This window comes from Dermochelys coriacea, chromosome 9 (assembly GCF_009764565.3).
Source record: "Dermochelys coriacea isolate rDerCor1 chromosome 9, rDerCor1.pri.v4, whole genome shotgun sequence".
Taxonomy (NCBI): Eukaryota; Metazoa; Chordata; order Testudines; family Dermochelyidae; genus Dermochelys; species Dermochelys coriacea.
This window is the reverse complement of record NC_050076.1, coordinates 7,151,886-7,176,015: the sequence shown is the minus strand read 5'-3', so window position 1 is coordinate 7,176,015 and position 24,130 is coordinate 7,151,886. Positions and strand designations below refer to the sequence as shown.

General features: G+C 43.0%; 1 protein-coding gene across 10 annotated transcripts in view; it reads right to left on the bottom strand.

Moving 5' to 3' along the window:
- The window catches only part of DIS3L2 (DIS3 like 3'-5' exoribonuclease 2), a 284,495-nt gene that overhangs the window by 227,545 nt on the left and 32,820 nt on the right, over window positions 1–24,130 (bottom strand). For all 10 annotated transcript variants that reach the window (XR_006274028.1, XM_043491795.1, XM_043491797.1 and 7 more), the window contains 2 exons: window positions 18,402–18,455; window positions 13,699–13,800 (listed from right to left, as the gene is read on the bottom strand). Coding sequence is in view for 9 of the 10 variants with exons in the window: in XM_043491795.1 (XP_043347730.1) it covers window positions 13,699–13,800; window positions 18,402–18,455 (156 nt within the window). In the remaining variant the exon portion in view is untranslated. The remainder of the gene's footprint in view (window positions 1–13,698; window positions 13,801–18,401; window positions 18,456–24,130) is intronic.

Here is a 24,130-nt window from a genome sequence, read left to right as displayed (position 1 = left end):
TTCTTCGAGATGTTGCAGGAACAGAGAAATTTGAACTCTTGCCATAGATACAGGTTCCAGTTCAATGATTAGTAAATTAATTTGGTTAACGAGACTGCCAACTAGTAATAGCTTAAAAAAAGATTCACTGTCATATATTAGCGTTGCTAAGGAAATGGCTAGCAATGTATGTTAAACACCAAAGCCTTGGCTTCTAAATCACTGGACACCATGTATGTATGATGTTGCAGAAGGAATGCCACTGGCAACAATCCCATGAAGAATAAGAGATGGGAACAGACTAGGTAGGGATACTGAGAGGAGCAATAAGGGCCTCCCAACTCCCTTAGCCTTTTTTGGGCACAGAAACAGAAGCAGCATTGTGCTGGTTGTGGGGATGGTGGGGTTATCCTATCCTTCTCATTGTTACCAATGATATTCCTATTCTAATCTTAATCCTTCATTTTAATAGCTTCCAGACCTAATGTAATAGAGCAGGGATCGGCAACCTTTGGCACGCGGCCCACAAGGGTAAGCCCCCTGGCGGGCCGGGCCAGTTTGTTCACCTGCCACGTCCGCAGGTTCGGCCGATCACAGTTCCTACTGGCCACAGTTCACCGCTCCAAGCCAATGGGGGCTGCGGGAAGCGGTGTGGGCTGAGGGATGTGCTGGCCGCTGCTTCCCACAGCCCCCATTGGCCTAGAGCGGCAAACCGCAGCCAGTGGGAGCTGTGATCAGCTGAACCTGCGGACGCAGCAGATAAACAACTGGCCCAGAATGCCAGGGGGCTTACCTTGGCAGGCCGCAGGCCAAAGATTGCCAGTCCCTGCAGTAGAGAAACAAATTCACCATAGGTAGCTATAGTTGAATTCATTTCCCCATCTTACCTCACCTTCATCTACTGTAGACACAAGAACTTTCTGGTTACAAATGAGGTCGTGCATCTTGCCTTGAAGGCACTATTGCAAAGACCCCCCCCTCTTTTCACTCATCTACCCCCACATCCTGCAGTTCTCTAGTTACAGGATTCCCTCTATTTTAGATCCCCAGTCCCTTGGATTTACTCCCTTTAATATAGTTCAGGGAAGGAAAGGGGAAAAGTCTGAAGCAGTCAATCTGTAAACAGCATTGTTCACATGTAGTCAGCCTCTTGTTTCTCAGCCATTTCTCAGCCAGCAGTTCACAAGAGCAATCATGGAGATTGATACATAAGACTTTTCCCCCCTTTTTTAAAAATAATACCCTAACAAAGCCTCCTGTAGGTATTTTAAAACATAAGCAGCTTTTTAGTGTTATACTCAACTTTTTTCTTCTAAATCTCTCAAAAATCAAACCACATTTAAGGGGCACACTCTCCTTTAAAAACACCTATGTCAGTTTTCAGAGTAGCAGCCTTGTTAGTCTGTATTCGCAAAAAGAAAAGGAGTACTTGTGGCACCTTAGAGACTAACAAATTTATTAGAGCATAAGCTTTCGTGAGCTACAGATGAAGTGAGCTGTAGCTCACGAAAGCTTATGCTCTAATAAATTTGTTAGTCTCTAAGGTGCCACAAGTACTCCTTTTCTTTTTACCTATGTCAGTGTTTCTTTATGCTACATTTACTGTACAAATCCCAGCCCAGATGAGCTGATTTTTATCAGTATGCTTTGCACTTAAACCAATTTGCATTTATTTATTTATGTGGGTCTAAAAAGTAAATAAGATCATTTAAAAAATGGACATTATACCAAAAAAGGATATATAAAAATTTAATGTGTGCGAAACTCCAGAGACTATTTGATTGTGACAGGTATGCTGAGATTCTCCTACAAGACGTAGACTCCAAACACTCATGTGATAACATCAGATAAGTCTGCTACACCTCCAAACTGGCAAAAAACGAAACAATTCTAAGAAAATGCTAATTCCACAGGAACCAAGGACTAAGAAAAGCCCAAAATGATAGTGGTTATATAAGAGACTGGATTAAGAATAATCTAGTGTGATGTGTGCATGTTTACAAGAAACTTGGAAGATGAGATTTTAAAACAATCATTTAAAGGAAAGTCAGTTGTCAAAGGGAACAATTTGTTATATTAGACTTCATTCATGTAACCAAGAAAAAACGAACAGTAATAGGAGATTACTAATTAAATGCTGGCTTTGCTCTTATACTAAGTAAGATCAGTTGTTCCCATCAGCCATTCCTTTCAACCCTCAAAATGAAGCTCTTCCAACAACATTCATTGAAGCCTAATGATACTTAATTCAGTCTGAGCAAACCTATCACCAGAGGCTTATACAACATTATCTGACTGTGGATTTAACACCTCAACACCTGGGACTGTTGGGGAAGACAAATTCCACTTCCCTTTTTGCTGAATGATTAATTAATGTTTGGTTGCTAACCTAATGATGATTTATATTTGTATTCTGTATGAATACTCACACCAGTTTCCAAAAAAGAAAAGGAGGACTTGTGGCACCTTCGAGACTAACAAATTTTTTTGAGCATAAACTTTCGTGAGCTACAGCTCACTTCATCGGATGCATTCGGTGGAAAATACAGTGGGGAGATTTATATACACACACAGAGAACATGAAACAATGGGTTTTATCATACACACTGTAAGGAGAGTGATCACTTAAGATGAGCTATTACCAGCAGGAAGGAGGAGGGGAGGAAAACCTTTTGTGGTGACAATCAAGGTGGGCCATTTCCAGCAGTTAACAAGAACGTCTGAGGAACAGTGGGGGGTGGGGTGGGAGGAGAAATAACATGGGGAAATAGTTTTACTTTGTGTAATGACTCATCCACTCCCAGTCTCTATTCAAGCCTAAGTTAATCGTATCCAGTTTGCAAATTAATTCCAATTCAGCAGTCTCTCGTTGGAGTCTGTTTTTGAAGTTTTTTTTATTGAAGGATAGCCACTCTCAGGTCTGTAGTCGTGTGACCGGAGAGACTGAAGTGTTCTCCGACTGGTTTTTGAATGTTATAATTCTTGACGTCTGATTTTGTGTCCATTTATTCTTTTACGTAGAGACTGTCCAGTTTGACCAATGTATCTGGCAGAGGGGCATTGCTGGAACATGATGGCATATATCACATTGGTAGTTGCGCAGGTGAACGAGCCTCTGATAGTGTGGCTGATGTGATTAGGCCCGATGATGGTGTCCCCTGAATAGATATGTGGACATAGTTGGCAACGGGATTTGTTGCAAGGATAGGTTCCTGGGTTAGTGGTTCTGTTGTGTGGTGTGTGGTTGCTGGTGAGTATTTGCTTCAGGTTGGGGGGCTGTCTTTAAGCAAGGACTGGCCTGTCTCCCAAGATCTGTGAGAGTGATGGGTCGTCCTTCAGGATAGGTTGTAGATCCTTGATGATGCGTTGGAGAGGTTTTAGTTGGGGGCTGGGGGGCTGTCTGTAAGCAAGGACTGGCCTGTCTCCCAAGATCTGTGAGAGTGATGGGTCATCCTTCAGGATAGGTTGTAGATCCTTGATGATGCGTTGGAGAGGTTTTAGTTGGGGGCTGAAGTTGATGGCTAGTGGTGTTCTGTTATTTTCTTTGTTGGGCCTGTCCTGTAGTAGGTGACTTCTGGGTACTCTTCTGGCTCTGTCAATCTGTTTCTTCACTTCAGCAGGTGGGTATTGTAGTTGTAAGAATGCATGATAGAGTTTATTACCCTTTTGTATGAATAAAAAGAGGTGGTTTATTCCCTTACAACCCAAACATTTTGGAAGGAGTTCGAAAATCATTTTTCCCCGACACAGAAGGATGGAGGACTTAAAGGGATACCAAATTTTTCTGAAACTCCAAATCTTTATTGCCTTTCGTTCAGCAATGTTGGGGGGCTTATTCCTTCACCCTCTTACTTCCCTGGTCCTTCTCGCATGAACAGAGAGCAACAATACCCAAAGTCCAAAGGTGCAAACAATTTGATGTTTACTGGGGTGAGCTTCCAGCAAACATGATTCCAATTTCCTTCCTTAGTGTCCTCCTTCCCAGCTCTGATACCACAAAGCCTTACCGGTGGCCCTGTTCCCATTCCTGCCCTTAGCAGGACATGATTCCAATCATTTTACTGAAATTTAACTAACCAATCCTAACATATTGTAACATGATTATTTAACCAATTATATCCCACCACCTTAATTAGTTTACACCCAGCAAAATTAATTGTACAGCAGACAGAAACAATCACAGAACCAGACAGAGATTATACAGTCAAACAATAGGGATATGGGGACTACAGTGATAGAACAACACAGAAATGAGGATTTCACATCCCAGCTATTGATAAGTGAGTTCTTGCCAGACAGGATGCTGTCAAACTAAGTTTCCTTTTACATCTTCTAGGCACTTCCCTTTCTCAGGAGGCGATAGGCACTATCAGGACAGGATTGTATCCTAACAGCCCAATAGCACCTGATTTCAATGTGACTAGGTTGGGATGTGAGGAGGTGACCGGTCGCTTCCCAGTTTATGGCTGCCTCTGTTGCTTAGCCAAAGGCCTCAGCCTAAGAACAGGGCCTCAGACTGTCTCAGCAAGAGAAGGCTCTTAAACCATCAGACAGTGATTTTGATTCTTTCTTTTATACCTCTATAAGTAGCCAAGTGATAAGAATACACCTAAATTCTTAGAGTCTAGGCCTTTACAGACAGGCCTGAATATCTATATCCTAACAAGCAGAGGCAGGGGTGCAAGTAGAAATCATTTATTGCCAGTACACTGCACTCATGGGAGGGATGGGGGAGGGGAAGAGAAGCACATGACCTCCCCATGTGACTCCTCCCTGCCGTGCCCCCATCCCCTCCCCCCATAATCCTCATCCATCCCACATTATGGGTTGGGGGAGGGCCCTCTCCTCCTCCTGAGCTGGAGACTTCTGCTGTACAGACCCCAGGCAGGAGGACTCAGGAGATGCAGCTGTGTGGAAGGGCTGGGGGCCAGGTTGGGGGTGATACAGCCGGCATGGAGCCACCCGGCAGCCCCATGTTCTGTTCCTTTTCTTGCTGAAGTTCCCGGGATAGCTCCAAATCGCAGGGCTCTCCCGGGAACCACAGTGGGGAAAGGGGCAGAACGTAGGGCCGCTGGGCAGCCCCATGCCGGCAGCTCCTCTGGCGCAGCTGCTGTACCTCCCCCCCCAGCCCTGTCCTCTGGTGGAGCTGCTGTACAGACCCCAGGCAGAAGGACTCAGGAGACGCAGCTGTGTGGAAGAGCTGGGGATGGGCTCTTCCTCTCTTTCTGGTATGCCACACCAGCTATAAATATCTTACTGGTATGGCGTGCCAGACCGTACCACCATACTTGCACCACTGAGCAGAGGTCACACAAGAGAAACTGGGATACCCTTGGTTTTTCCAGGAGAGATGCTCTAAAGGTAGATAAATACACAACAGCGATCATTCTACTGAAAATCTTCATCGGGAACATCAAACTGCTCTACATCCAAAGAAGGGATATTTCTGCTTCTCCCCTTTTTAAATATCTAGAGGGAACAGTTGCGATATCTACTTCAAGGGGCAAGATCACAGCAATCAGACACAAAGCCTATTAATGTGCACCATCAGTACATGTCTCCGAAGCATGGTAGGCATTCCCTGTTGTGACTTATTACATGAAGACTTTGGCTCATTCACTTCCAACTACCTTTTATTAAAAAACATCTCTAAAAACAATAACTGAGGGAAGAGGAAAGTTAACGCAACATTTCCTTCTATGAAAAACAGCTTTTATTTACCCCAGGTAAATATCCCTCCAGCTATTACCACTAAATACGCAGCATATGTAAAAATTTAAGTGCAGCCCACAGCAATAATAAATTGGACTGTCTCTGTAGCCTCCATCAACCTTTTATAGTTATAACTCTAATCATATGGATATCTTCCTGGCTTCTTAGGCTTTTTACTCTATACTTTGGCAGCATGAGTTATTTTAGGTTATTTTTAAGATGCACAATCATCCATTTCTTTAGCTCTGGCCTCTCCTAAACTCATTCCATAATAAGGAAGAGCTCCAAAGAACTTCAGTGATCACTACACTCCCATTCTCAAAACAGCATTATTCTGATAGCCATGTGATACTGTTATTCCTAAAACATTATCAGCTAACAAAAGAAAATCTTGATTTGGATGAATTTGCTAAAGCATGTCCAAAGTTAACAATCCCATCTAGAGGTTTGACTAACACTACATATGTTTACGTCAATAGCTGTGTGTGGTAGCTGTCCAGGATATACCATTATGTTTATACTGTGCATGACAATGCTTCTTGACGTCTGCTTGAATTTAATTTTTCCTTCCCTTTAGATGTTGCCAAATATGTCAACAATAGTCACTGTTGGGCAAAGTGAATTTTTGTCAACATCTACTAGAGTTTAAAGTGTTTACCTCGGACATGTGGCCCTAAAAGGAGCAGATCCTGACTTCATCCATCTAAGACTACCCACAGCCTTATATTACATCTTACCTCTCAGAGTTCCTTGAAGAGTACAGAGTTTCCTAGGCTAGAAAGGGCTACAGTTTTTAGTGCTTGGGCTACTTCAGTGCCAGAATGCTGGAATACCTCCCCTCCTGTCCGACAAACAGCCCCACGCTACCCACAAAGCAGTCATTCTCAACCTTTGGTCCATGGAGCTCTTTCTATAAGACCACTAGGACAGACTCATAATAGTGCAGGAAATATTGGACCACCCCCTCTCCAGTCCTCCATGAGAGGTAATGATCGTGGTAAATGGGTCTCATTTTGAAAGGCTTGCTGAATTTCAATACTGCTTGGGCTGTTTGTTTGTTTTAAATGCCTTTGTGCTGAGCACACTCGGATATCTCCTACATACGGTAGCCAATGATATGCATACATAAAATCTATCCCTCCCAGCACTCCTGACTGAGCATAATGGGGTAAATAAATTTGTTAGTCTCTAAGGTGCCACAAGTACTCCTTTTCTTTTTTGCGAATACAGACTAACACGGCTGCTACTCTGAAACCTGAAATGTTTGTAACACTGAAAAAATCATGGTTGTTCTTTCAAACATTTACAACTGAACACAGCTTTGAAACTTTACTATGCAGATGAAAAATCCTGCTTTCCCTTTATTTTTGTAGTATTTTACATTGAACACAGTATTGTATTGACTTTTGGTTTTTGTCTCTGCTGCTGCCTGATTGTGTACTTCCAGTTCCAAATGAGGCGTGTGGTTGACTGGTCACGTCGTAACTCTGGTGTTCTACTGTAAGGCCCTAAAATGTTACCGATACAGACAGACGAGTGAGGTAATATCTTTTATTACCTCACCAACCTTCTCTCGCTAATATCCTGGGACTGACACAGCTACTACTGCACAGCATACAACAATAGAGAGAGCAATTCACGGCGGAGTTGTCATGCAACACTCTACATGATAAGCTACTATTCTGTAAGCACTATGAATTGGGCCAAGAACTCAAGCCCCAAATAATAACAAGTGATTAATGTGTTATTTTCTACCAACAAAATAAGTCTCCCATGAAAAAGCAACATGTAAGCCTGAATTAAACAAATACTATAAAATGACAGAGGATGAAGTGGAAATACTACACAACAATTAAGGATGAGGTGGAAGAGCAGGGTGCAAGGGAAGATTAAATGAAGTGTGTCCCTTCTTATACTATTACCCTGCTTTCCTCTTCTCAATGGATTAGAAAAATATTTCTATAATAATTACATGAACATTTTGCACCATTCAGGTTATTCTACTACAAGCTGTATAATTATACAGAATTTGAATTCTGAGGATGGATGTAAGCATGGTTATACATTAAGTATCTGAAGAAATATGGTCTGTGAGTCAAATTACTTTCTTTTTAAGAGCCCAATCATTTGAAAGTTACCATAGTTCCTTAAGGAATGCATCCGATGAAGTGAGCTGTAGTTCACGAAAGCTTACGCTCATATAAATTTGTTAGTCTCTAAGGTGCCACAATTACTCCTTTTCTTTTTGCGGATACAGACTAACACGGCTGCTACTTTGAAACCCATAGTTCCTTAGTTATACTATACTCGAAGGCACTAGGCAAAAGGATGTGTGAAGAACCTCTGAAATATAGCATCGACACAGACACTGCAACTCCCTTAGCTCTGTTTTGGCAGAAGGCCATAGGTTGCACTCTTCAGAAATGTAAGCTAATAATCTTCCTGGCCTAAGGTCAATTTCCCATTTTAGTGGTGCCAGGTCAAACTTGTTGACTTTAGAGCACAACTGATAATAAGAAAAAATATACAAGATCAGGAAAGGAAGGAGGCTGCCCCTGAGAGTAGGAACTCACATGGTGAAGACAGAGCCGGAAGTAGCTCTAGGACCATACAAAGCTCTCACAGAGGATATAAATGTGTCCAAAACTCTCAGTCTGCTTAAGACCAGGCAGAGTGAGCAGCTCACCAAATGCTACCCAACGTGTACGTGTATTTTGGGTGGGAAGGAATTTGAAGAATCCAAGCCCCCAGAATCTCCCCATTCCCACCATGCAGCCAGAAAGTGGAGAGATGGGGAAAGAAGAAAAGAATTATTTCCTTCCAAACTGCCAAGGAGCTATTTCATAAAGCATGGTCACACATCTTTAGAATCCCAGCTCCTTACTCCGACACTACTCTATTATGTTTTCACCATGACGACTCATTCTCACGCTATCACATCACAACTATTTGGGGCTCTGCTCTCAACACAGTTTCAAGGTTGAAGACCCAAGCCATTAACATTGTCAGCTCTTCAGGCAAATATACTAATTTACAAGACCAAAACCCTTTGTTATGCAAGCTATATCCCACACACCCCCGCAATTCATTTATTCCCCCTAACCTGCACTGGAGTTCTGAGTGCTCCAAACCTAGCATTTAGGATGTGGCAGTATAGTAGGACCCAGCACAGAGGATCATCATTAAGATGGGAAATCTGAGGTAGGGAACCACCTGCTTTGGGAAAAGGAAGTTCTCTCTCCCAGGACTGCGTCCAGGCTTTTTTGGAATGCAGAAGGCACAAACATATCAGATTGCTGTACTAACAACCAAATCCCTTGTGATATAAAGGATATCAACAAAACAAGTCTTCAAACAGTCAAGCACACAAGTGAGTTGGAAGTAGTAAAAAATAAAAACCATTAACATGCAAAAGGTCTGTCAGATGCAGCAGAAATGCAGAGAACAGCAACAGGACATTTACACCATCCTTATTGGCCTGGATAAAACATTTGACACAGTCAGCAGACCTGGGCTTTGGCAATTATTATGTAAGTTTGGTTGTCCAGAAAAATTCACCAACATTCTGAGGCTATTTCACGATGGAATGATTGGACGAATCTGCATAGAAGATGTTCGGTTTGACCCATTTCCTATTACTAATGGTATTAAGCAGGGCTGAATAATTGGTCCACTCTTGTTTAATCTCTTCTATGCAAAAATGCTCAATGTAGCTACAAGAGACCTGAATGCCAGTACCAGGATTTTTTCGATCCTCTGGAAAATTATTTAATCTGAACAGGCTGCGATCATCCATGAACGTCTTTGAGGCAATTGTTCATAAACTGAGGTATGCTTTAGGGGCACATATTCTGAAAGATATAAAATCAATTACAGACAGATTTGCAGAAAGGTATGGGCTGACAATCAACCTGAAAAAAGACAAAGGTCATGTATTAACCTATGCCAGGAAAACCCTACATAAAAGTAAAAGTCACCATCAGAAACACACAGCGAAATGATGCTACAGATGTCTGCTATCTTAGTAGTATATTGTGGAATGATGTCACTGTACACAAGGAGTTGACAAGTCGTATCAACAAAGCTAGTTCATCGTTTGGCAGACTATCAGGCAGAGTCTGGCAGAAACACAGTATTAAGCTTGAAACCAAGTCTGTAAAATAATTGTGCTCTTCAACTTGCTGAATGGGTGAAAGACCTGGACATGCTACAGGCATCACATTAAGCTTCTAGATAAGTTCCACTTGTGACATCTGTGTGCCATAATCTGCATCACATGGCAGGATAAAGTTACCAATGAGGTTCTGGAATGCAGTCACTCTACAGGGCTTGAAGTCAGGCTTATCACATCACAGTTATGCTGGGCTGGTCAATTGTTAAGGATGAACGACACCAGAATGCCAAGGCAGTTGCTGTGTGGTGAACTGAAAGTGGATAACTGCATACAAGGCGGCCAGAAGAAACACTTCAAGGCCACACCAATACATAACTCAAAACACTGCAACGTTGACGCTGGTAGCTGGGAGTCGTCAGCAAGAGGTAGGTCAAGCTGGCAAGCAGCCAGCAATAATGGGGTTACTAAGTTCACGATTAACTGGAAAGCAGTAGGCAATAATGGGGTTACCCGGTTCAAGATTAACCGCAGTATAGATCTTAACGTACAGAGGTTGAGTCGTAAATAGCAGCATACTCAGCAGACACAGACTTTAACCCCTTCCTCCACATCGAGCTACCTGTGTACTTCATGAAGAAAGGACTGCCACTCGCACATCGGGCTTTTTAGCCTTAACTGTACACACAAGAGATAAAACTGGCGTCAGCGTCATCTTCGATCACAAAGGACAATAACAAGTCAAGTTTATAATTACTTGGCAAAATTAATCGTAATAAATCCCAACACAATCCTGTGGCACCGTTCCCAAAAAACTAATGCAAACAAATTTTCATAGCAACAAACTCCAAGAAACTGGGGAGCTGGGATGCCCCCAGTGACTAAGCTGCTGATGGCAAGAAACAGACCGGGACATAGTGCAGCACAGGGGCGGATTTAGAGTTAGTGGGGCCCTGTGCACAGCTTCATTTTCAGGGCCCTTCCCTTGGGACCTAGCCAAGAAAAAGAAAGCCAGACTCCTGTCCATCCCAGACGCGATTCAAGACCAGGGCATGGGCCGTGGGGCAGCAACTGGGACCACAGGCATGGGAAATATGGGTGCGGGCAGGGCTGCCAACAGAATTGCCGGGCCCCTGGGCAAGGTGGGGGACCAGCTGTGGGCTAGCCTCCCACAGCCAGCCCTTCAGCGCTGCCCAGGCCATGCCACCTGTGGCTACAGCGGCAATTTAAAGGGCCCAGGGTTCCAGCCACTGCCGGGAGCCCTGGCCCTTTTAAATCTCCAGGCTCCAGGGCATTTGCCCCTTCCCCCATCCCCATCGGCAGCCCTAGGTGCAGGAGGTGCTGCAGCACCCCACATTTTATGAGGAGCTCTGTTGCCGCCCCACACCACTTATGTTAAAACATATTGTTAGGAGCACAGAACTGCCTGGGTTCCTGGGGAGACAGGAAGGGGCCCAGGCCTGAGCCCGGCCATGGGGGCTGCAGCGCAACCGCGGGGGTTAAGGGGGATGGCAGCCTCCTGCTTTCCAAGGACCCAGCAGCCAGGGGAGGCGAGCAGAGATCAGCGCATGGAGGCAGCGGGGTGCTCAGGTGGCCACCAACGGAGCTGTGCTCCCAGCCCTCATCTTCAGGTGGGTGTTCAGCCCACGTGGGTTTCTGGCCGCTTCTCCAGGCCGGCCAGAGCGGGGCCGCCGTGGCGCCTGAAGCTGTCCTCAGCCATGAAGATCTTGGTGTCTCCTGTCTCCTTCTCCAGCCCCATGGAGGCTCCACATGTGCGCTGCCTCTGGGGCACCCAGGGTCCCAGCTCCCGCCCCATGCCCAGGACTCTGTGGGCTCCGCTGCCACCCCACTAGCTGGCCCGGAGAAGCAGGCAGAGACCTGCATGGGCTGAACACCCACCTGAAGACGGCGAGGGGAAGACGGGGGGCACAGCTCCATCGGCGACCACTTGAGCACCCCGCTGCTTCCGCGCGCTCATCTCTCCTCGCCTCCCCTGGCTGCTGGGTCCTTGCAACGCAGGCAGCTGCGATTCCCCCTTCGCCACCGCAGTCACGCTGCAGCTCCCATGGCCTGGCTCTGACACCTCCCTGTCTCCCAGGAGCCTGGGCAGTTCTGTGCTCCTAACAGTATGTTTTAACATAAGTGGTGCAGGACGGCAGCGGAGTCCCGCATAAAACCTGGGGGTGCTGCAGCACTCCCTGCACCCCTAGTTCCCACGCCTATGTTTTGGGGCCCTTGTCATTGGGGGCCCCATGCCACAAGTATGTTTTGAGGTAAATTCACTCCTAGTGCATCACCTGCATGGCTTAACACACTCCTGTAAGTTCTGAGTACTTAATTTAGCAATGTTGAATTCACTGTGGAAGAGTCAGACTCTTGTACTATGAAGATCTAAAGCCTTCTGGGTTATCTGCTTGCAGTCTGACCCGCACTTCTTGCCACTTTTACCACTTTCAGTATTTTGCCTGCAGTGGGAAGAATTTTTCTTCTTTAAACTTGCTAACAGGTTTACATGCATTTAGTGATCCAACCACTACAGGAGTGAACATGGCTCTGCTGAACGCAGCTTTTCTCTCTTTTAAATGGCTTCTGAATAAAGCTTGCCTCACCCTAATAATTGTTTAATTTTCAAAGGAGTTAAGTCATCCATAAGAGCAAACACCTCTTCCACATTTATATAGGCACAGGAGTATATTTGCAGCATGTTGGTTCCTATTTAATACTATGGCAGTATAATAACCCTTTGTGTAATGTAATTTCACCAATACATTGTGCAATAAGCACACGAGTCTTTTGTTCAGAGTCCTTTTACAATGATCTCGAAAGAAGACTTAAATGTTCCATGCATTCATTCTCCCTCTGCAAGAGGGAACAGGTTCAGCAAATAGCCAATGGAAGGTCTGGTAAATGGAAATCTAAATCTTTCCCCCACAAGTCTGCTTCAAACAAACACTGGGAACGAAGGTGGCTAAAGAGCAAGCCAGGAGCACTAACCTGACAGGACCTTCACCTCACTGAACAGGCAGGGTTATTACTTTTGTCCTAGCTAGGACTCATCAATTAAAGAGACAATGCATTCTTCACATCCCTGAAAGGAATTCAAAATCCAGATATTTAGGTCTGGAGAAGAATTTGCAGCACTTCTGTCGTGTTCAGACTTAAGCACATAGCCACACGTGCTAGCTTCACCTTAGTCTCCCAACAAATGGAAACCTGCAGTAAGGATTTCCCTGTGCAAAGCTGCCAACAGATTTACTAGCAACAAATAAAATAATCCAGCCATTTGATATGACATCCTCGGCGCTGATGGGTGGAAGAAAAAAAAAATACTCTTAAAAGGAGTGAAATTCTACAGGAGATGGAGACAGAAGGGATAAATATGCTTACATTGTTCAAGTTATTTCACATGTTTTTCATTTGTGCAAGACCTGAATGGTCATGAGATTCGGAGTTGGGACAAGGCAGTACTCCAGGTCTCAGGCCCCACAAACTTCTGGGTGCTATCGGTTAATTAAGAATTGCAAACAGTATGCTTTAAATATACACACACTGTCAACTGCACTCAAACAGACAATCAAAACCATTCAATGCCATAAACATGAAGCCAACTAAAAAAGCCATCCGTCCCATGCATATTCTGGCTTAGGGTGGTGGGCAAAATACAAACCTCCTGAGGTAGTAGCAGATAGGGCCTTCACACCAAAGGGGTGTGGCCTAGTGTTTTAGGTATACCTTTTAAATGAAAAACTTTTAATCTACTAAAATATTAGTCACAATTTAGCTACGAGATTTGTGGACAATTCTCTATTAGTATACACCATACATGAATAAGATCAGTGGAGATTATTACAATCGGCTCTTTCTGTGCAAGCCATAGAAATGAACATGGGACTGACCTTCCATTGCTCCTTGGGAAACAGTTTCACCACCACAATGTCACCATTTAGGGCTCTGTTGCGAGCAACCACTCCATCAATAAAGATATCACGAATCCCATCCTATGGAAAGGGGAAAAAATATGAAATATCAAGCACAAAATACTAAGCTATATTTACTGCAGAAGTTTAAAAATACTCTAGCGACAAAAAACAACAGCGCACACACCCTGGGGAGATGGAGATACATATTTAAACGTTACATAACACAGCAACAAGTCTGTCGTAACTGCAACCAATCGCAGTCTGTTCTGCCCCCTGCCGTCCAGAACCCCACCTTTTAAAAGAGATGACCTTGGTTTCTGTAGCCCCACCCCATATACCAGTCGCAGCTACTCCACACAGCAGGGTTAGCTTCCCAGAACACACTTGACACTCAGCTCACAATCTAGATTTGGTTTGGGAGGGGGACACCTGGGGACAAGGAAGATCAGGTTTAATCGCAGAGGTTTGTAGGTTTTTTAGGGAGTGGAGGTTTCATTTTCACACCTCTTTTGGTCAAATTAATCTACTGCTTTCATTTTCACTCCCTTGTACTTCGGCAAGCTGACAATTGCGTGTGGCAGGTTGCAGAACACCACGAACCTGAAAAACCCTATAAGCATTTTGTATTAAGACATGTTCTCCTATTGTGGAGCCTTATCCCCTTTTCTTAGCTTTAAGGCATAAGATGACTGTGGGTTTCTTTAGGTGATAACTTTTTTTTCAAGAACATAACAAAAAGCCAACCTTAAGGGAACTAAAATCTTAAAACACACTGGGGTTTTATTGCAGTTCCTCAAATACATGCTCACAACTCTTTAGTACCTGATAAGAGCTAATCTGCAGCATTACCATTATATGCAGTCTTCAGGAAAAACAGTAAGCATATCTAATAAGGCCTCAGATTTTTCAGGTTAACATCACATAAGTATTCTGTTCTGCCTAGATAGCAAAATAACAGAGGTAGAACACTGCTGTCATGTGAAACTGAGGCCATCCTCCAACCGAGCAAATTACTCTTAGAAAGAAAAGCAGCAGCAGCTCAACAGCTGCGTCAAAGCTGCCTCCCATGACAAGATGCAGAAAAATTGCAAAGCCTGTTGGACCAACATAATTCAAATTGGAAGCTTTTCTTTTCAAAAGGCCAGATTTTTGCACATGGCCCTACATCTCTTCTCCCACCCCCACCCCGCCCCTGAGCGAGATCCACCACACATATAAAAAGGAAAATTCAAAGACTCGTTTTAAGAAAAATGCCCTTTTTTTAACCTAGCTGTACAATTCCACTGTAATGCTGGCTCGTTCCAGGGCAGAAGGAAGTTTGGATGTGGGTTAATTTGTTTGCGCCATATATTTTTTTGCAAAAAAAAAATTAAAAGTAGTTTCTCCATCTGCCAACAGCAGCTCTGGAAGTGCTACGCCAGCCCATTGAAACTATGCTGCTAGACTAAGCAAGAAGGGATTTTCTTTTTTTGATTTGCAGCCAATAGCTCTCATTTTAAACAATTTATTCCTATATACAGATTTTTAACACCAGTTATTTCAATGCCTGCTAGAGCAGCGGTAATTAAAAACTGGCCAACACTACCATAAAGCTTTTTAAAGTAACATGTCATAAAAATGCAACATTTGTTTACTTAGTGCTTCAGAACTGAGGTCTATAGAGTTAACTCACACACTCCCAAGTATCTGGGATTTCCCATTTTTTGTTTCCTTCCCCCCACACCAATTCCTCACACTCCAAACAATCACCTTTTTGCATTACTAATGTAATTACAATGGGCTTGAATGGCAACACAGTACTGGGGTAACTTGCAAGGCCTACACTTCTACCGAAGTATTCGTTGCAATAGCATCAGAGCACATTACAGCTTGTAAGAGGATCGGATTCTCTGCACTCATCTCCCATTTGACAAGATGTTTTATTACTATATGGCCTTCACCGAACAACAGTAGCAGCCTTTTACATGTCTGTTTGACAGCAGGGAGATTTGTGGTCATTCTAATCTCTTCCGGAAACAAGTTCTACAGTCATGGGCCAGCTGCCAAGAAAGCTCCGTCTCTCATGTTCAAGTGTCTCACTCTCCAAGATGACAATTGCACCGTTCAAAAGATCACAGATACTGAAAGCAGTCAAGATTGCAGCATGGGAGGCAGTGTTCTAATAGCTTGGGTCCATCCCATGTAAGGCTTTGATGATCAAGCTTTTACCTTGACTCGCCATTCAACAGTAAGCCAGCGTACAGAGCAGCAGTCTGGACCAACATGCTCCTAGGAACTTGTGACATTCAAGTGACCTGCTGCTGTACTTGAACCAAAATAAGCATAAGGCTGGTATAATAAAGCCCAGAGGTGACAAATGCAAGGGGTCACTGTAGCCAAGTCCGATCTGACAGAATGGGGTGCAATGCCCAGACTAGTTGCAGAGAGAGATGAAGACTTTTCACAGCTGTAGCTATAGCTATTTCAGTATCTGGCAACAATGGGGAATCTAGCAGGATGCTAAGACTGAAAGCCATTCTTCTATACTTGATGGAGGGTTATGCTAATGGTGAGCTCCCCAAATGTAACCCTCCCCTTACAATGACTACTTCTACCTGGTCCAGATATATCATCCTCCAGGGGCTGACTCTTCCTACCACTGGGCAACGGTGCAGTTTGCATGATTTAACCCAGGAAGAAAAGAGAGTGATGGCAGAAATGTAACCCTTAACTAACATCCCAGTGCCTATGTATTCCAGAACACAAAACTGTGAGTGATCTGCTTCATCATGCAGTAATAGCTAAGCACTCGAGGGAGTAAGGATAGAGCTCTTTGCTTGTGTACACAGTTGGACTTAATGTTTAGCTAGTGTTTGTGGTTTAATAGGATAGGTTTAACAGTCTACACTTACCTCATTCATAAGAACATAAGAACGGCCATACTGGGTCAGACCAAAGGTCCATCTTGCCCAGTATCCTGTCTACCGACAGTGGCCAATGCCAGGTGCCCCATAGGGAGTGAACCTAACAGGTGATGATCAAGTCATCTCTGTCCTGCCATCCATCTCCACCCTCTGACAAACAGAGGCTAGGGGACACCATTCCTTGCCCATCCTGGCTAATAGCCATTAATGGACTTAGCCTCCATGAATTTATCGACTTCTCTTTTAAACCATGTTATAGTCCTAGCCTTCACAACCTCCTCAGGCAAGGAGTTCCACAGGTTGACTGTGCACTGTCAAGAGAGCAAGCAGAGAGGGGTACAGAGCATTTCCCATTTTCACACCAGGACTGTCAGTGCCAGTTTCAGGAAGCACTGGAGACTGCTATTATGAGTTTCCTCCCCAGTGACTCTCAAGAATCTTTCCCTTTGCACCAGCACAAATAATACAAGTCTTTCTCTATGGAAAGAGGCTTAAAGATCATTTTCTATGACTGACCGACCACAGAAGCTAACACAAATCTCTGGACTTTCAATCCTGACTCCAAAAGAATTATGCCCCAAAAGTAGGAGCGATATTAAACACAACCAACAACTCAGTGTCTGAGCGAGGCCGTTTTTCTCCTCTACCTCAAAACAAAACCTAATTTCAATACGAAACACACTGTCACATTAGGAGCAAAACTTTGATCAAGTCACTACAAAACAACTGTCCTCAACTACACCAGCAGAAAGGTAACCTTGCCTAAAGGAGGCCCTTCAAATCACAAGAGTCCTTCCATTGAATGAATAACCGATATAAAGAAATGGCCCCATGAGATAGCAGTGAACCTCAAGCCAAGCTATACACCAGTGATTTTCAACCTGTGATCCACGAACCCCATGCGTCCACAGATTATGTCTAAGGGGTCAGTGAAAAGTTGCCATTACCATAGAACAGTGGTTTACAACCGTTGGTTCCCCAGACCCCTGGGGATCCGCAGACCATGTCTAAGATTTCCAAAGGGTTCTATTTAAAAATTTTTAGGGGTCCACAAATGAAAAAAGCTTGAACCCCACTGCTATACACAGCTTGCGCAAAAGAGGGTACATTAGAAGGAACCAACTTTATAAATTAGCTCATGCAGCAGATCGAAAATGGAGATCATATTTGTTCAGGAAAGATTAATTTAGGTCAGTGGAAAAATCTATAAATCCTCTGTAGCCATAGACCAAGGGTTTACAATTACACTAACTAGTGGTCCTCAAACCTGGGCTCAGCAGATGTCTTTGGATTAGAAACAAGTGTCCCCATTTTCATCAGAAGTTCAGAGACATTAAGTAGCACTTTGCAGTGTTAAAAACAGTTTTTTCACACATGTATATATCTTAATGTTTATTTTAATGTATCCTAACTGGTACATTTTGTTACACAAATCAGAGTGACATTTCGTACCCAGTACAACTACTATCTTCATACACATTCATTTAAGAACTACAGAGAATTATAAAAAGAAAAGGAGTACTTGTGGCACCTTAGAGACTAACAAATTTATTAGAGCATAAGCTTTTGTGAGCTACAGCTCACTTCATCAGATGCATTTGGTGGTTTTTTTTCCACCAAATGCATCCGATGAAGTGAGCTGTAGCTCACGAAAGCTTATGCTCTAATAAATTTCTTAGTCTCTAAGGTGCCACAAGTACTCCTTTTCTTTTTGCGAATACTGACTAACACGGCTGCTACTCTGAAACCTGTCAGAGAATTATAAATTATACTTACTGGAGATGGAATGAAGGCTTCATGGTATTTCTTAGGATTTATTCTCAAGGGTCCCTTAATAAAAAAAAAAAATCAAGATTACGTCTAGAACATTAGTTTAATGTAGTATTAGTTAAACTGGATGACTACGAATAACATATTTACTTTGAAACATGATAGATATATCTGAATTTCCATTGCAAATCTTAAATTTTGAGATTAGTACCTGTGTGTTGGAACCATTTCAATCCAAAACTAAGTATATACATCCACCCAGATGCAACCCCTTCCTCCACTCTCCACCTGCCAAACAGCTAGAAGTCAGGGTCTCAGATTCTGTCACACATTACACCACAAACCAGAGTACTCCAAAAAAAGGCTTTTCAGAATTAGACATTGATATCAATTTTTATTGAGCACTGGAACTACATTCTTCTATTTTTCCTAATTTTAAGATTCCCAGGATATCTCAATTGTAGTGAAAATTCACAGTTCTCAGTTACATAAGGTTTTCCAAAATGACATGGGAACGTTCCACTAAACTTGGTTACTTTGTATTTGTTTGCATCAAGAATCTTTATTGTTTGTACTGCAGCAATGCTTAGGAGTCAGTCACGGACCAGGGCCCCATTGTGCCAGGCACTGTATAAACACCGAAAAGGATGAACCCTGGCCCAAATCTAAGTTACCTGCTAAAGCAGGGCAAGTTGTAGTAAAACCATGGAATCTGCAATATAAATGCACAAAAACAAAAATTCTGCTTAGGGTGAACGACAAATACTCTGATAGCCTGCACGCTTAGCTCCAATGGAATTCATTTACGAAAATACTGGGAAAGGAAGAGAGGCCAGGGGTGAAGACTGACTCAACAGTATATGCTCCTCAAGCAAAATGTGTTATGAGTTAAGTAAACAAGCAGTGAGTTCAGGTCAGACAATCAGCATTTCCCCGTTTTCCAGTTTTGTGCTGCAACCAAGGTCAAACCCATTTGGAGTGGTTTTAAATATAGATGCATCAAATGTTACTCATTCCAATAGCAGATACGCTAGTGTGCCGCCTTTTCCCATCTGCTGTTACACATCCCCCAACAAAACCACATAAATGATGGTTCAATGAGTTCCTTATAAAGTTCTTCGCTGCTGCTACTGTTCTTTAAGCAGCCAAGAAACCAGGCCCTCTTTCTTCCATACCACCCACCTCCTTCTCAACAGCCACAACGCTTGTTCAGAAAAGAGAACAAATAGAACACTCTCTGGTTTAGATTATGATGATGTTTTTTCCTCTGTTTTTTGGGGGGGATGAGATTGGTTTTGCTTTAAAAAGTTATATCATATATTTTGGGGAGACCGCCTTGGGGATGGATAGGGCAGAAAGGAGAAAGGTTTCTTCCAGCACTGAGGGCCAGAACCTTATTGGACTCCAGCTGCGCTCTTGGACTGTCCACGGAAATGGATAGTAATAACTCTGTAGTAAGAAAAGTTTAAAAGATGAATTGAAAGTATTTTCCAAAAATAAACAATTGAGATCCAACATCAGTAACAGGTGTAGATATAGTTATTAACAAATAAACTTTAAATTAGAGAGGACAGTCATTTTCTGCTTCCCCATTGTCCAGGATTAAGAGGTAAAAAAGAAAATTTGAACGGGATTATTGGCTATTTCAGAACACTGACATTTCAATCCAAGAGCATCCTGGGAACTGTAGTTTAGATGACTAATTAAAACATTTACTAACTTTTACTCTTATAAAATGAGACAGTATTAACTACAGTTGCATTAATAAATTCTTTTTGCTTTAGATCTGAAATTTTAAAGCCTTTTTCATCCTTGTATTTGGAATGTCTTCAGTTACTCATATTCCATCTGTGTCTAGCAATCAGAGCTGGAATTCCTTCCTTATAAATTTGATGCAGCATATTATTTTAATGCATTCTGGGAAGTGCTCTGAATATAGGAAAATAACCTCTTCACACATCAACATTTTGCTGGCTTGAGGAGAAATCTGCTAGTTTGTGAAGTGTTTTTTTTGTTTGTTTGTTTGTAGTTTGAAAACACCAGCAGCATGAGGACAAATGGATGCCTCATTCTTCAGATCTTATTTGTGCACTTTGCAGCAAATGGTCTTATTTTAGGCCTTATTTTACTGTCCTGTTAATATTGAGATTAGTTACATCGCACGCACCTCCCAGGACAGTGGCAAGAAAACAAAGTCCTGTAAGCACGGAGGACACCGTTGGAGAGCAAATCAAAATTCTTCATGCATAGGCAAAATGAGATCTAGTGCACTGTGTTTAGTCTCTATTAGGAATGGCACCCATTTAAATGATGGAAAATCACAAAGGTCTTCTTTCCAGAGAGGCAGTCAGTCATCAGACCACCTGGCGTCTAGTTGGAGATAGGAGGCAGTTATTAGTAGTCACAAGAGGGAGAATAGCTTTTACAATGTCAGTCAATTCCTGTTCCCGGCATCTCACCAGCAATGCAGAAGCAAATGAGAAAGCATCCTGCGTCACTCAAAAACAACCCCTTTGGATAGTTCGGGCCAGACTCTCAAAGAGTCACGTGCAAATATCCCCAACATGCACATGAAAAATCAGGTTTTGCATACACGGCAAGTAAGGTGCCTAACTAGCGGTGTGCACAAATGCCTAATTTGTGTGAGCATACCAAGTAGCAAAATGTCAAGACATTTAAAATATAAAAGCTTTACGTATATTATATAATTATCACAAGCATCAGAACGTTTATATCAAATAGCATTAAAAGACTTTTTCTCTAGCTCTTTCCCTTAAGCAAGAAACTCCCAAAGTTTATCTTAGAAAGCAGATGGACCCTATTATCTGTGCCTATGAAAATCCTATTTACAATGTTGTACATTTCACGCTGTGATATCATATCTGGAACCAGCTTCTCTCCCCATCTGCAATGAACAACTGTTCTCATATGTGTATTAGGGGCTGAAGCCCTGGCTGAACAGTCTCATGATGTCACACTAAAGTAGTATTATTTTACAGTAACTTGCAAACAATAGCTGCTATATTTATCAGTGTTTTTATGTCAGCAAAGCCAGTGTTTGAGGAGGAAAGGATTGCAGCAAGGTTTTTAAACATCTCCTGATAGTTCAGGTTGACCTCACATCCGCCAAAGAAGTCCTTAAACTTACTAATTTTCCTTAGAGGTTACAAAACTCAGGATTTCCCAACTTTCTCACTTCTTCCAGAGAAGCAGGGCAACAGAAAGATACCAAGACAAAACTTCAAGTATCCCAAATCAAGCACTACATGTAGGCCACCCTAACATGCAGGCACAGATCAGTGCGTGTGGAAAGAACAGAGAAAAGTCAGTGTCCAAATATCTATCCACTGCCAAGGGCTGTTTAAAAAAACCTGCCACAAACCATATAAGGGAACCCCCACTTTCATATTTGTAAAGAAACTGCTTGCAAAAGGCATTTGGATAGCCAAATAAGGTTCAGTGTCTCTGTAAATCAGTGTGCTTTCTAAAGTTTACCCCATCACCAGCCCTCAGAGGTCTTGTTTACTCTGCACCTACAGTCTTTTCACCCATCCCTTGACCTGAAACGATGGCTAATGCATGGTAGGATGATGGAAGTCCCATCGGCTCACGCTGTTTAACACACAACCTGGCTCTGACAAAACAGATATCATCTACTATCTTTCCATGGAGAAGGTAGCCAGTCTTGTTTAACTTGAGACCTGCGTGGATGATTCCAATAACCCTGCCTTGGGTCTGTTTGCTCTTGCCAGGTACTCTTCTACACATGGAGACCGGGGAAGGAGGAAATGCATGAACTTTAAGCATCTGATCCCAGATGTCCATTCTCGTGGCTGGATTTGAGGGTGTCCCATGATCTAGTGGAATTCTATAGGTCACAGCTCATCATGCTATTTATTGAACTTCCTACTTAAGCAAACTGTGCATCAAACCTAGCATCAGCAGTCACTGAGACATCTAGTCATGAATGATTTCAGCATCTATGAACAGAAATGCTTCTAAGTCTTAATGACTTGGAACTGTACAGCCATTATGAAAGGCATAGGATTATCTCCCGGGAGTCCCCAATTCATGCCAGTGGACATATGAGCTAGGATCTTCTGGAATATTTTGTTAAATTACATTGCCATGGACCAATCATCTTCTCCTCAGACTTGAGATCAGAGTGTTTCCTTGCCCCTGTTGAGATGACAGACCTACTGTTATGTTCTACCCTCAGACATTCATGGACCCAATGAGATTCCAGAATGCTCTGGGAGATTCTACTACTCATCCACAGGTTCACATTGCTGGTGGAAAAGAAATCTCTTGGCCACAGCTATTGACACTGGGACCTGGATGCCTTCTTTCCTAAGGACTGTAATGACAGGTTACCATTGTGTGTTCTCCCAGGTTACCATGGCGTTCTGACATCCTGATTGTATGGACTGATGGAGTGGCTCTTCAATAGGTTCTTTCCTTCCTCAAAGATCTCAGAGAGCAGTGCTGAATATCTGTTCACCTCCCAAGACTCCTGACAAGATCTCAGTGGGTTTCATTCCTTCACCCTTCCTGTTCAGTGTGTATTTGAGGCCACTGGGGGTTACTGATAAGACACTTGGGGAGAAAGGTTTTGGGCTGCAATGTCAGTGATCAGATACTCAGCTTTGTATCTCCTGTTCATCAAATCCAGATTCTACAATTTCAATAGTTTCCCTCAGACAGAGAATCAGATGATAGGAAAGTGGCTGCACCACAACCCTAACAAGACACACATGAAGCTTTCTGTCAGAGGGAAACGTGAGCTGGAGTGGAAGCTTCGTCATTTATAGAGACTTCTTTTGCTAGAATAATACAGTCTGAGGTCCTCTGGGAAATAACACCTCACATTAATTCTCAGGTACCAGCAGCAGCCTGATAGTGCCTTGTATCCACTGGAACTGCACTGCATCTCTGAAGAAGATCTATGGCTGATCTCTGTATTTATTACCACCTGGCTGTGTTACTGAAACATGTTCCAAGGAATATTCTTGAAGACCACTCAGAAGCTCTGGTTGCTTCATTACATAGCTGCCACCCCTGGAGTGTGGAGGCTTTTTCTGACACAAGCACATAACAGGGGGCTCCAATTCCTTCACTGGGTATTTGCTCCCAGGTGTGGGAGTCTGTAATTATTGGCTTGGGAATCATTGTGAGGCTGCAATTGAAATCAGCTACCATGCTCTGTATAATCCTTTTACAACAGCTAGAGTTGATCAGAAACGGGTCTTCAAAGAGAAACTGACTTACACCCTTAATTATGGCATCCTTACCATGATTCCAAAAATGTTTTAATTAGAACTAGATGAAAAGATTTGTAACAAGAATTTGACAAAATTGTTTGAAACTGCAAACATTTCTGAAACTGACTAAAAAAAAATTTCTCTATGAAATATTGGGACAGTGACAAAGTTTTGGCATGATCGTTTGCATAATTTTTCATTTTGAGGTGGGTTGGTTGTCCCTGGTCACATGATACTGGTTCCAGATTCCTGATTGGCTGAGCCTGCTCATGTGGTCCAAAGAGCTAGAAGTGACAGCAGGCCACCAGCCATTCCTAGCTGGATAACACCACTAGATCATGTGGTAGGGAAACTGTGTAGAAAGAGAGGACTTGCATGCTCTAGTCAGCTCTTCCTTAGGTTGGGACAGTTCATCCAAGCAGCCAAATTCTGACCTTTCAAGACATGGTGTCCTTACAGCACTATGCTTATATG